Source organism: Rana temporaria, chromosome 11 (genome assembly GCF_905171775.1).
Source record: "Rana temporaria chromosome 11, aRanTem1.1, whole genome shotgun sequence".
NCBI classification, from domain to species: Eukaryota; Metazoa; Chordata; class Amphibia; order Anura; family Ranidae; genus Rana; species Rana temporaria.
In genome coordinates this window covers 94,815,242-94,828,901 of record NC_053499.1, presented here as the reverse complement: position 1 = coordinate 94,828,901, position 13,660 = coordinate 94,815,242, and the positions used below count along the sequence as shown (strand labels likewise).

The window sequence follows — 13,660 nt, the reverse complement described above, 5'->3', positions numbered from 1 at the left end:
ATACCGGACTCTTCTTCCGAGCATGCAGCCCGACAGGCCAGGAAGGGAGGGGGCAGTACTTTTTTGGGTGAATGGAGACCCAAAGGTGGGGAACACCATGCCAGGTTTTTTTTTCCATTTTGGCTAGAGTTTCCTGTTTAAGATCCTTAGCGCACAAGCCGCACCGCAAAGATCATGATCCGACTTGTGGCATTTCTATTCAAATCAATTGGTACTTAAAGGGCTAGCGCTGCAAAATGTGCAACACCACCAATGCAAGAAGCTACTAAAAGCATGTTTTTACAGACGCTTTTTCCAGGCGTTAGTAGTAGCTTTGCAGCTCGTTTTTTCCAATGCCCTGTGTGCATGAGGCTTAAACATTGGCTTATACGTCAGCAATGTAAAATTGCATACAATGTGTTTTCCCCATGTCTGAAGGTACCAGGGAGCTCTGGTGTCTTATTTACCTAAACTGAAGGCAGGATGTGTGGTAGCTGCAATTTCACAAATCCATATTATTTGATATATGATCACATTAACTACCCTGTATACACATTAAATTATCCCAAACTACAAATCACTTGGTAAGAGTAAGTAGGCTTTGAGAAATTTTCTTGTGTGCAGTTCCCTATGGTTGATGGTCCCAGCAGCAGTATTAATGTAGGGGGTACGGCTAAACATGTCACCGATACAAAAAAATAAAAGTTTAAGTACAGTTAAAAACATGCAAATAGATTTAAACTGATTTTACTAACATTCGGTTTATTAAGCAACTTCTTAGGACCACTTTATGAATCTAAACTGGAATTTTACAATCTTCCTAAACTATCACAAAACATACCTAAAAATGATACAAGCACAAACAAATTTTAACACTATTCTAAAACAAAAGCATTAAAATACAGGTTTGTATTCTAAAACAAAAAATTAACACATTTCTTATCTTGAGGACATAACTTATTGGATGAATTGGTCTACCTCTTTTGCATTGAACAAAATCAACTTAAGATAAGATCTTAGGCATAGCTGAAAAAAATCCATTACTAAAATTGGTAACATAATATTACCTATATATGCTCTCTCTTGTTCACGGCTGAGTCCTGGGGGTATAACCGTTGGCATCCCAGGAATTATGGTCTTCTGGTCTGGGGTTTCATCATTCCAGCGACTGCGTTTTCGCTTGCGTGAAAAATCTGCAGATTGTGCACACGTGTTAGCTAGTTTGCAGCATTACAAAAAAATATCATACATAATACAAGACAGGTATATGTGTATTTCTGTAGTAGTGCTATTTTGGTATAGCAAGGTGGTTAGAACTGGTCATGTTTTTATTTCTTGTGCTGGCATCATGAGGAGCACAGAAAAGCATTTGCAAATGGGGTCACAGAGAAATGAAAATCTAACAAATGTTTAATCTTCAGAGGAATTAAGCTCTAAAAAGACAAATGTCAACTTGACTATTTGGAACAAAACGACAGTCTTTGTAAAAAGGCACCATGACCACCTGTGTTGCAGCACAATGCAATGCATGGTAGGCAACGCACAGATGATCCAAGCTGATCCGATTCTGGGTCTACTGTGGGGCATAAATCTTTTCAGACTCCACAATGTGCCACCCCCTAAAGTGATAAAGTCTCTTTTTTTTTTAATCAAAGTTACATGTTACACGTACCTGCTCTGTGAAGTGTTTTGCACAAAGCAGCCTGGATCCTCCTCAGGTCCCCTGTCGACGCTCCTGGCCCCTCCCTCTTGGTGAGTGCCAACACAGCAAGCAGCTGTGCATCCAGCCCGACAGAGCTGCGGTTCAGCCCTGCCCTCTCTCCCCTCATTGGCTGACAGCAGCGGGAGCCAATGGCACCACTGCTGTGTCTCAGCCAATTTAGGAGGAAGAGTCGCGGATGGCCGAGCCACTTGTGCACATCGCTTGATCGAGATGTGACTCAGGTAAGTATTAGAAGGGGTGCCGCTGCACACAGGTTTATCTTAATGCATAAAAAAAAAAAACCTGCCTTTACAACCACTTTGTTGTTTTTTTTTTTTACTTCTGACAGCCGCGTGCAATATATACATACACACACACACACACACACACACACACACACATTATATATATATCAGGGTTTGACAAATTTGCTTGGAATCTAGGAGCCAGCTAAAAAAGTTAGGAGCCAGAAAACGCTCCCCGTCCCGACGAGCTTGCGCGCAGAAGCGAAAACATACGTGAGCAGCGCCCGCATATGTAAACGGTGTTCAAACCACACATGTGAGGTATCACCGCGATTGGTAGAGCGAGAGCAATAATTCTAGCCCTAAACCTCCTCTAACTCAAAACATGCAACCTGTAGATTTTTTTTAAACGTCGCCTATGAAGATTTTAAAGGGCAAAAGTTTGTCGGCATTCCACGAGCGGACGCAATTTTGAAGTGTGACATGTTGGGTATGAATTTACTCGGCGTAACATTATCTTTCATAATATAAAAAAAAATGGGGATAACTTTACTGTCTTCTTATTTTTTAATTAAAAAAAGTGTAATTTTTTTCCCAAAAAAGTGCACTTGTAAGACCGCTGCGCAAATACGGCATGACAGAAAGTATTGCAACGATCGGCATTTTATTCTCTAGGTTGTTAGGATAAAAAATATATATAATGTTTGGGGGTTCTAATTAGAGGGAAGAAGATGGCAGTGAAAAATTACATTAGAATTGCTGCTTAACTTGTAATACACAACCAGATGGCGCCAGATTACACATCTGGTGGTAATAACGGCTCACCACCAGATGGCGCCAGCCCCCTTCCAAGCCAAGTCGCCAGGACCCCATTTCTAGTCGCCATTGCGACCTGGCGCCCGGGATTTGTCGAGCCCTGAATATATATACTCCGTCTTGTCCATCACTAGTTGCACCAACAGACCATCAGGACACATAGGCACACTTTCCACCCCCCAGTCACCAATTGCAGTGGTCAATTACTGATCACTGCATTTAGTGCAATTTTGTGACTGTAAAAAGTGTCAGGGATATTAGTGTTGGGTCCCTTTAGGTCCAGGGTAGCCCACTACCCCCCCCCCCCCCAATAAAAGGTTTAACCCCTTGATTCCCCCCCCCCCCCCAGGTAACCCTTTCACCCCGTCAGTGTCACTAAGCGATCGTTTTTCTGATCACCGTATTAGTGTCGTATTGGTAAAAGGTTAACGGACCGCCATGCGTTTTGGGACCGCAAAGGCCCCCTGTGGCCGTTCCCATTCTTTGTCTATAAATTTATCAAAATAAAACAGATAAGGAAAAACCTTAGCAGTGCGGGTCAACATGCGGGACCCAAAACGGACCCGCACCTCAGCAGATGCCCCAGACGGATCCTCCAATTTGAGGGTTTCCCGCACTGCAGTGATAAGTGCCCACACAAGCGCCTTCTCCTACGCTGCCCTGGACACAGAGTCGTCCTCACTGTCCGAAAGGTCACAGTCCACGTCCTCTGACACCTCAGAACAGGGGCCCTGCGCCACGGCCAAACACGAGTTTGAGTTAGGGATGTCCCCAGATGAAGGGGGGGCTCTTTTTACCCCACCCCCCTATGCCCACACACCGCTTCCACCCTGGCAACAAAGGATTCCAGGACCGCTGACAAAGCGTCCACCTGTACTGCATGTGCTGAAGGACCAGTTGCCATCACTGGTATTTCTGGGGGAAGAAGCGCCAGCCTCTGACTCCATACCGCTCCCCTGACAGCCACACAAAGATCAAGTCAAGGTATCTGAAACAACCCGCCCTCCTTGCTGCCAGAGACCGAGGGGTTAACCCCAGAGAAACTCACCACCCTGCCTAGGTTACTGTTAGCGCTGCGGTCCGCCACTAACACTCAGCACAGTGTGTGTCTGAGGAGTCTGATGTGATCTGCCATTCGCGCCAAACAGAAATAGCCATTTGAGCGCTAGAGGTCAAAACCAATGTTAAAACCACAACAAAACCACCGCTCGCCTCATGAAAAAGAGCACAAGCTACAAGAAAAATGTCCGCCAGCTGCAAATACATTAGAAACAACGCGGCTACAAGAAAATGGCTGTCAGCTGCATTGAAATAAATACAGTGCAGGGCTTTGTAGGAGGGAGGAGTCTGGTAATGGCGCCAGGCAGGGGAACGCCGTGAGCTCTGGGTCTCCAGCCTCCTAAAATATGAAGATAGAACGCTCGCCCCTGTCCCCCGCCTGTATGGGATTGCTTTTACCTGGTAAAGTTTTAAGTCCGCTGACCCTGTATTTGAGTCTCCATGTGGAGAGTCGGCGTTGTCCCGGAGATTACAGAGATCGCAGAGAAGGTGAGACCCGTGGTCGGCTCGTGCAGAGACCAAGAAGCGGAGAGGTGCGGCTGGGAGGCGGAGAAGCCGAGAGCGGGGAGCAGCGATCGTGTCCGAGAATCGCAGAGGACACCCGAGAACGGCATTTTGAAGCCCGAGGAGGATTCCGGACCCCGGAGAACAACCGAGAGCGGCCGGAGACAGCCGAAGACGATGTCCGGAGCCGCAGCTCAGCCGTGATATAAAGGGGGTAAGAGGTGGTGGAAGACACGGAAAAGCGTATCAGACCCATGTCTGTAGATCTGAAAGAACGGTATACTAAAGTAGCCCCCATCGCTATCCCCCGAATCTGAGGAGGCCCTCTAATATTTTTAGTGGACTAGTACTGTCTCTGGGGAGATCATATTGTAGTTTTATTTTTTCTCTCTCCTTTTTTCTCACTGGTCCTTGATTTGACTTAACTGTACTCCACGGATGGTCATACGAAACCCATGGGGTATATTAACAGGAGACAGGAGATTGGCGGGTAAACAAGTGACCCCAAATCAAATGACTGTTGTAACTCCATCCTGAAACCTTTTTTTTTTTTTTCCACTGTGAATAACACTAGGAGATTGTTTGTTGGAGGTGTATGAAAGGACAAGTAATCGCTGTGGCCTTTTTGCTCCTTTCCTGAAAGCTTTCTTCTTTTGCAATTAATATGTGGAGAGTTCGCTAACAAGCTCAGTGCCTTTTTTAAGTTTAAACTGAACTTCTTCAGCAGACTGTACCAGTCTTCTGATTGCGGTATTCTGAGCGCATTTGCAGAAAACTTGAACAGCAATTCTCACTATATCCTGGGACTGAAGATCAAGGGGCCAGATACTAAACAGCAGCTTGGAACAGCAACGTTTACTACGCTCCGAAATCGAAGACCAAGGGGCCAGGTAAGGGAAGATTGGAAAGGGGAGAAAGTTGGTGAGCAGCTCCCCCAGTAAATCTGCCCAGAACTTTTCCTTTTTTTTTTTGGGAACACTTAGAATTTAACTAATTGTGTACTAACTTTGCTGGAATGGGGCGGAATGGGTGAGAGCGTGTGATGTGTGAGAGGGCGGGCTCTGACCTCGTGATGCTTCCAGTGAGAGACACCGAGCTCCACGCCGAGCTCCGAATCTGATACAGGAGCCGGCTTTCCTCCTCCGCCAGCGCCGACGAGCTATCCGAGCCATCCTCGGCTTCCAGCGCGCTAGCAGCACAGCCACGACGCGGCTGGCCTGATCCTCCAGCGTGGACGGAGTGTCCTCTTGCAGCTACGCCACCTCAGTACTGACCCCCTGTAGAAGGGGTCGATAACCCCCACCTCCTGTGCGGACGGCCCGTTGAGAGCCGACGGCTTGACCCCTCCTGCTTCTCTCTCCCCTTCTGCCAAGTGCTGACACGCAGAGGCTGACAGCTTGTGTATCTACCTCCTTTCATGCTCTGAACAGCCCAGCTACAAACTACAGCTATAAGCAGATGGCATAATGTTATGCTGAAATACCGGCAGAGTCATCACCAGTGTTCCCTGGAAACGGTAGGCTGTAAATTTTCCTTTTTGAGAAAGAAGGGAGCTGTGTAGAGGAGAAGAGGTTGGGTGAGAAAATGTCAATGTAAGTGGAGCAGGGGGAAGTGAAGAGGTTGTTGTAATTGCTCTAGATACAATAACAAAATAATTGAGCGCACTCCCAGTGTGTACCTATACGTTATAAATACTGGGGGGGGGGGGGGGGGTGGTGGAAATGAAATAGCTAGAGTCCAGGAAAAAGGTTAATGGATATACATAAGTCCATATCAATGTCCATAACACCGATGATATAAACAAAACTTCGCTGAGTGGCAGCCAGCTGACAGATGAAGTGGTCTGTAAAGCAACAAAAGGAAAAGCGGCGCCTTCTAAGCGTAGCAGATGAGTATTTATTTTAAGTAGCAATGATATATAAAAAAACACTCACAAACCCGAGTTAAGTCAGGCATGAAAACATATAGGTTGTCATCCGCGGGGATCCCGGTGGGAGCAGTCGTCACTCGTGCATGAACGTAGCTGTATCCTTGCCACAAGCGGCAGCGGCGTTGGGGACCGAACACTCTCGGAACCTTAGAGAAGGGAGCTAGTTTCCACGGTGTGCTGCAGTTCTGACGTCACTTCCGGGCGCGAGAGGATGCAAGGAGGATAGCATCCTCCCGCGGTAGTAGTAGTAGTTCCTCCCCCTCGGCCATGGCAGCGAAAACAGTAAAAGTAACAGGGGCTACAGGAAAATCCTCACAGCCTGTGCAATCCCCTCAGAAATCCCCATTAAAAGGGATAACAGCAGAGACTCAAACTGGGAGAGAAGGGGAGATGGAATGCGGTCCCTCTGGGAAAGACATCTCAGGCAATCAAAGCGAGCAGTGAAGTGCTGTTAAACAAAATTGATGCCCTGGCAGTAGATGTGTGTTCAATAAAACGCAAGTTCGACAAAATACAGAAAAAAAATGGCAGAAATTGAAATTTGCATTTCCAAAGTTAAAGGGGAATTAAAAAAGGATAATAAAGGATGGCACACATTGAAAAAACAAATAAAAGAGCTACAGGACAGAGCCATAGATACAGAGAGCCGCCTAAGGAGAAATAACGTACGCATTTTGGGTCTGCCAGAGCGAGCAGAGGGAGATAACTCAATCAAATTTGCAGAAAAATTATTAACCACTTAAGCCCCAGACCATTTTGTTGTAAAATGCCCAGGCCAGGTTTTGCGATTCGGCACTGCGTCGCTTTAACAGACAATTGCGCGGCCGTGCGACGTGGCTCCCAAACAAAATTGGATAGAGCTTTCTTTTGGTGGTATTTGATCACCTCTGCGGTTTTTATTTTTTGCGCTATAAACAAAAATAGAGCGACAATTTTGAAAAAAATGCAATATTTTTTACTTTTTGCTATAATAAATATCCCCCAAAAACATATAAAAAAAATAAATTCCCTCAATTTAGGCCGATACGTATTCTTCTACCTATTTTTGGTAAAAAAAATAAAAATCGCAATAAGCGTTTATCGATTGGTTTGCGCAAAATGTATAGCGTTTACAAAATAGGGGATTGTTTTATTGCATTTTTATTCATTATTATTTTTTTACTACTAATGGCGGCGATCAGCGATTTTTTTCGTGACTGCGACATTATGGCGGACACTTCGGACAATTTTGACACATTTTTGGGACCATTGTCATTTTCACAGCAAAAAATGCATTTAAATTGCATTGTTTATTGTGAAAATGACAGTTGCAGTTTGGGAGTTAACCACAGGTGGCGCTGTAGGAGTTAGGGTTCACCTAGTGTGTGTTTACAACTGTAGGGGGGTGTGGCTGTAGGACTGACGTCACCGATCGAGTCTCCCTATAAAAGGGATCACTCGATCGATGCAGCCGCCACAGTGAAGCACGGGGAAGCCGTGTTTACATAGGCTCTCCCCGTTCTTCAGCTCCGGGGAGCGATCGCGACGAATAAACGAATAGCCGCGCCGTCGTCCCGGATCGCTCCCCACGGGTATCCGACCGCCGCATGTAGTGGGGGGGTCCCGATCGGACCCCCGACCCGCGGAAAGGCATGGACGTACATGTACGCCCATATGCCTGTACGTGCCATTCTGTGGACGTACATATACATGCGGCGGTCGGCAAGTTGTTAACGGAAGTATTGAAATTGACAGAGGCAACTACAATGTTTGTGGTAGAGCGAGCACAAAAGATTTGCCTCGTTTTGCCTCCCCAAACCGGGCGCACCCCCCCCCGCCCTTTTTTGGTGCGTTTATTGAACTATAGAGACCGAGACCAAATCCTGTCAACAGCCAGAGCAAGGGCAGATATTCAATACGAAAACGTTAAGTTATTATTCTTTCCTGATTATCCGATGGAGATCCAGCAGCAAAGAAGAGAATATACAGAAATCCGTAGAAGACTGAGGGAGAAAGTGTTAAAGTATAGTCTCTTGTAAACTACGAGTGACGGACGGGACACGTACCCTTTTTTTTTAAACCCCAACCCAAGCGGTGGAGTGGTTAGATAGTAGATGGACGGGCTGGCTGTGTAATTTTTGTGTGACCTTTTTTGTGACTTTTTTTTGGGGTAAATAATAGAACAATTTTTTTCAAGACTGCCCTTACGTATAAATTAGGTCTATGGAGCATCCGGGTGGGGCTCTTTTTTTTTTTTGTCTGTATATTGGACAGGAGGGTGGGAGGGTGTAGGTAAAATTGGGGTAGATAGGATGCATTGTATAATAATGTTTTTTCCTCCCCCCAGGTGAGAAAGGGGCATACATTAGGTACAAGTAAATATTTATAAGCGCCATGGGCACTAGAAGTATTGGTTAATATAAAACACTTATGGCACTGAGGTGTATATGGATAGCAGAGGGGAGGGAATCAGGGAGAAATTGTTTTTCCCCTCCCCCTATCTTGTTTTGGGTTGCACAGACAGGGTGAGATGGGGTAGGGAATATACCGTATTTATCGCGGTATAACACGCTCCCGCGTATACCGCGCACCCCCAAAGTGGCCCGAATTCCTGTGGAAAAAAAAAAGTTTTGTTTTTTTGTACTTACAGTTTTGGTGTCTTGCGCGGCGGCGTTCATCGTCGGGTCCGGCGTCCATCTGCGGCTTCCGTCGTCAGTCTTCGGCGGGTTCAGCGTGTACTGCGCTCGGTATATGCCGGCGCAGTATTCAAAACTCGTGGCGGGAAAGCGGGTATCGGCATATATCGCGCATCCACGATTTTGCCCTGATTTTCAGGGCAAAATAGTGCACGGTATACGCCGATAAATACGGTAATGACACCACAAGAAAGGGAAGAGGGTGTCTGGGTTTTTTTTTTGTTTTGAACAGGGAGATTAAATATATAGTGAATAATACATACACGTGACATAAGGAACCACAACATTTTGCAAAAATTATGTTAATGAACACACAAATATTTTATATTAATTGTGTATATTAAGGCTGCAACTAACGATTATTTTCATAATCGATTAGTTGGCCGATTTTTGTTTCGATTAATCGATTAATCAGATAATAGCCTTAAAAAAATAAATGTTGCATTTTTTATTTTTTTGGGCCCAATTTGTTGTTGGGCAGATTACAAAACACAAATTGTAGCAAAAACACATTACATGCTTTTCTGCAGATTCTCCATTGAAGTATATTGAACCAAAAAAAAAAAAAAATAGGATTTTTTGTACTCACCGTAAAATCCTTTTCTCTGAAGTCCATGGACGGACACAGCTCCTTAAATCTTGACAAGTGGGTTATGTTCCCTGTTTACAGGAGAGGACTAGGCAGAAACATGTTAAATAGTTAAATACATGTTACATTAACAGAGTTGAACAGCCCCGCCCAGGGGGCGGACCCTCCAGACATAACCCTCCTCACTGCAGCTTGCAGCCTCAGTTCGTAACAAGCAGTACAAACCTAAAAAGGAGGGGTGGGAGCTGTGTCCGTCCATGGACTTCAGAGAAAAGGATTTTACGGTGAGTACAAAAAATCCTATTTTCTCTTATCGTCCATGGACGGACACAGCTCCTTAAATCTTGACAAGTGGGACGTCCCCAAGCAGTGTCAAAAAACGAGGGGTGGGAAATATATCAGTAAAAACAATTTTAACTTCACCCCAAAACAAGCAGAGCTCCTCAACGGAGGAGGTGCAACTTTAAACAGCCGCCGGCAAAAACTAGCGGCTGAAAAAAACATCATAAGATGCACTCACAGCAACCATGTAAATTCTGGAAAAAGCGTGAACGGACGAGCAAATCGCCGCCTCGCACACCTGTGAGACCGACGCATGATGTCGGGAAAAAAAAAAAAAAAACCCAGGAAGCACCAATTGCCCTGGTCGAAAGTGCCGTGACCGGAAAGGGGGGCCCGCCCTTAGGAGCATAGGCCTGTATGACGGCCTGCCCGATCCACCGAGAAATGGTGGTCGACGAGACCGCCAGGCCCTTTTGTGGACCAGACACCGACACAAAAGAGAGTCAGAAGCTCCGAAATGGAGCCGTAGTAGGCTGGTATACCCGCAAAGCGCGTACCACGCCTAAAGTATGAAAGGCCGAAACCTCCTTCGGAAGAAGGGAAGGTCGCGGGCGCACCATCACCTAATCCTTATGGGGGATCAAGCATGGCGGCTTGCAAGACAAGACCGCCAACTCAGAAACCCCTCTAACAGAGGTAAAGGCCACTAAAGGGGCCACCTTCTGAGATAGTGTCAAGAGAAAATCTCTCTGATGTTTCCAAAAGGAAGGTTCCTGAAGAACCGAGAGCACCAGAGTCAAAACTCATGGGGGAAGAGATGGGCCAAGAGGGGAAAGTATATGACAAACCCCTTGCACACAAAAAAAGGGGACCCACCAGGGAACGGGCCGCAAAAAGGCCACTAAAAGAACACAGCCAAGGCTGAAATCTGCCCCCAAACGGTGCTTTAAGCAATTTTTAGATCCAATCCAAGCTTTAAAAACAGCAGGACCCTGGACATTGAAAGTACGCCCGTGGACGTCACTCCATCCCTTCGCACCAAGAGAGGTGCGACGGTAGATCCTCCGGAAGAAGACTACGGTGCCCTGTTGAGATGACCGAGTCAGACAGACCCTGGTCACCTAAAGTCTGGCTTCCAATAACCATGTTAAGCAAGTCAGTGACTGTACAACAGGAGGAAGTAGGGGTGTAACGGATCGTCACCGATCCGTGATCCGAACGGGCCACCCCGTTCGGATCGGCACACCCCGCGATCCGCGGAGCGCTCCGGAGCCTAGGCCTAGGAAAGTCCCCGGCTTCGGCCTAGCTCCGGAGCGGCGGCCAGTCTGCTTGCCAGAGCCCAGCGTGACACGCCTACTCGCCTCCCCGGGGAGGCGTGTCACGCTGTGCACTGGGCTCTAGCAAGCTGAATGGGAATGTTAGCAGTGAAGCACTGGTGTGAGAGGAGGGGGGGGGAAAGGGGGAAAAAAGAGCACAATAGCAATTCACAGGGGTGGATTAAAGAGGAAGCAGGTGAGGCTGTTTGGGACTTAAAGTACAATTTTGATGTTTTTACAGCAATATATATATATATATATATATATATATATATTGCTGTAAAAACATCAAGATTGTACTTTAAGTCCCAAACAGCCTCACCTGCTTCCTCTTTAATCCACCCCTGTGAATTGCTATTGTGCTCTTTTTTCGGATCAGCAAAAAAAAAAGGTTCCTTTTTTTAATTGGTCCAAAAAAAAATATATATTTTATTATATATATATATATATATATATATATATATATATATATATATATATATATATATATATATATATATATATATATATATATATATATATAAATATATTTTTTTTTTTTGGACCAATGAAAAAACGGACCCTTTTTTTTTTTTTTTTTGCTGATCCGAAAATGATCCGATCCGTGACTCCTGATCCGAGGATCGATCCGATCCGTGAGTTTTTTGATCCGTTGCACCCCTAGGAGGAAGTATGGGACCTTGAGACAGGAACCTCCTGCCCTGGCAATCGCCAGGGTGCCTCCGCTACCAGGCGCCCGATATCAGCGTACCAAGGACGCCGAGAGTAATCTGGAGCGATTAGAATCATCGGGATCTCCTCAGCATCCACTCTGTGGAGCGGCCGAGGAAGCAACTACCATGGAGGAATGGCAAAAAATCACCGATACAGACCCCACAGGGCCACCAGCGCGACTGACGCGTCTGTACAAGATCACTAGACCTGGCCACTAACTGACACCCTTGCGGCGGAGACAAGCTGCCAGGAGATCCATGCCATGTGAGGCTCACCTCCTGCAAGGGAGCCGAAACACCCCAAGCACAAAGACCAGTCGCCCTGGTCCAGCATCTGGCGACTCCAGTAGTCTGCCTGCCGGCATACCTGATGGTAGACTGAAGCCACGGCCGTGGCGTTGTCCGGCTGAAACCAGATTGGTCGACCACAAGGAGAAGCATAGCCTGATCGCCTAAAATAGTAGGACAATGAACAGTAGACAGCACCTGGTATTCCCAGGCGGTCTTCCACCAGGCACTAGCCAGGCCCGACCCTGGGTAGCTACCGAGACCAGACACATTCAAGGAGGTGTGGTCATAGGTCCACGCAAGTCCAGCGACTCAGGGCCGACTGGACCCCCCAGTTTTGTGAACCTCCAGGTTCACAACCCGTGAGCTGGCATTCGTCGTAAACACCGACCACTGGAAGGAAGGAACAACTTCCCGGACCGAAGAGTCGGGAATCTCTGTCACCAACTCAGAGAGACTCTGACTAGGTGGCGCACAGGAATCTAATGATTTCAGAGACAAGAGATTTTTACCACCTGGACAGTAGTTCCACTGGAAAACCAGGGTGTGGAACTGGGAATACTGTACCACCTTGAAGTAGGCTACCCACAGACCATGAACCAGCAGGCGCCCGGAGAGAAGACCGATTGCGTGATGCCAATACCTTCTCCGCAGACTGAAGAGTCTGCAATTTCTCCAGGGGAAGAAGGACCTTTGCCACTGAGGAGTCTGGATCAACACTAGATACTCCAACGCTGAGTCGGAACCTAGCATGCCCATAATTTGAACCCTGGGTCGCACACATGTAGGGCAGGCTTGCTGCCACTGAGCTACACTTTCTGGCCTAAACGTTTAACATCCACCCGAATCTTCGGAGGGTCTGAATGGGAATAACCTATCCACTAGGTCGGAGACAGAAGCTGCTCTCAGAAGAAAGTCGTCAAAGTAGCCAATGAGGCAAAGCCTCGCTGTCCCAACAAAATTCAAATAAGTGCGAGCTCCTAGCTGAAAACCCATGGTGCTGACGCCAGATCAAAAGGGAGGGCCACAGGCTGACAGAGACCCTTCTCTCATCACGAAGCACAGAAAAAAACACTGTGACATGTGCAAAACGGGACATGCATGTATGCGTCCCTGATGTCCGAGGACGTCAGGACATCCCCCGGATGAAGCGCAGCTACCACCGAACAAATGGATTCCATGCGGAACTACCCGACGTTCACAAAGGTATTTAGGGCCTGAGGCCCATAGAAAACCCCAAAACTCTCGTCCTGCAGGAAAGGTAAAATTACCTTGCAGCTTAGCAAATCCCACACTGCCCAAGGCAGACCGACGTGCCGGGAGGGGAAGACACAAGGACAGAACTTTGTTCTGTGGATAGGAGGAAACCCTATCTAGTACTCCGAAGAGACCACCTCGCAGACCCACTAGTCGTAGAGCAGGGAGGTTTCACTGAATTGTGAACCTGCAAGCCGCCCCTCCCACCTAGAGACAGGGAGGGAAGGCTATATACATTGGCAGGATTTGGGTGCCGGCGTGATCGGCTTATGCACCCAGGGACAGATTAGTCCCCCAGCTGGGCC

General features: G+C 46.9%; 1 protein-coding gene across 3 annotated transcripts in view; it reads right to left on the bottom strand.

The window, feature by feature from the left end:
* The window catches only part of SF1 (splicing factor 1), a 241,936-nt gene that overhangs the window by 177,092 nt on the left and 51,184 nt on the right, over positions 1–13,660 (bottom strand). For 2 of the 3 annotated variants that reach the window (XM_040328777.1, XM_040328778.1), the window contains exon 2: positions 1,047–1,172. In XM_040328777.1, coding sequence (XP_040184711.1) covers positions 1,047–1,172 — 126 coding nt within the window. Of the gene's footprint in view, positions 1–1,046; positions 1,173–13,660 lie in introns of those variants that run through there. The other variant, XM_040328779.1, reaches the window with a different exon arrangement.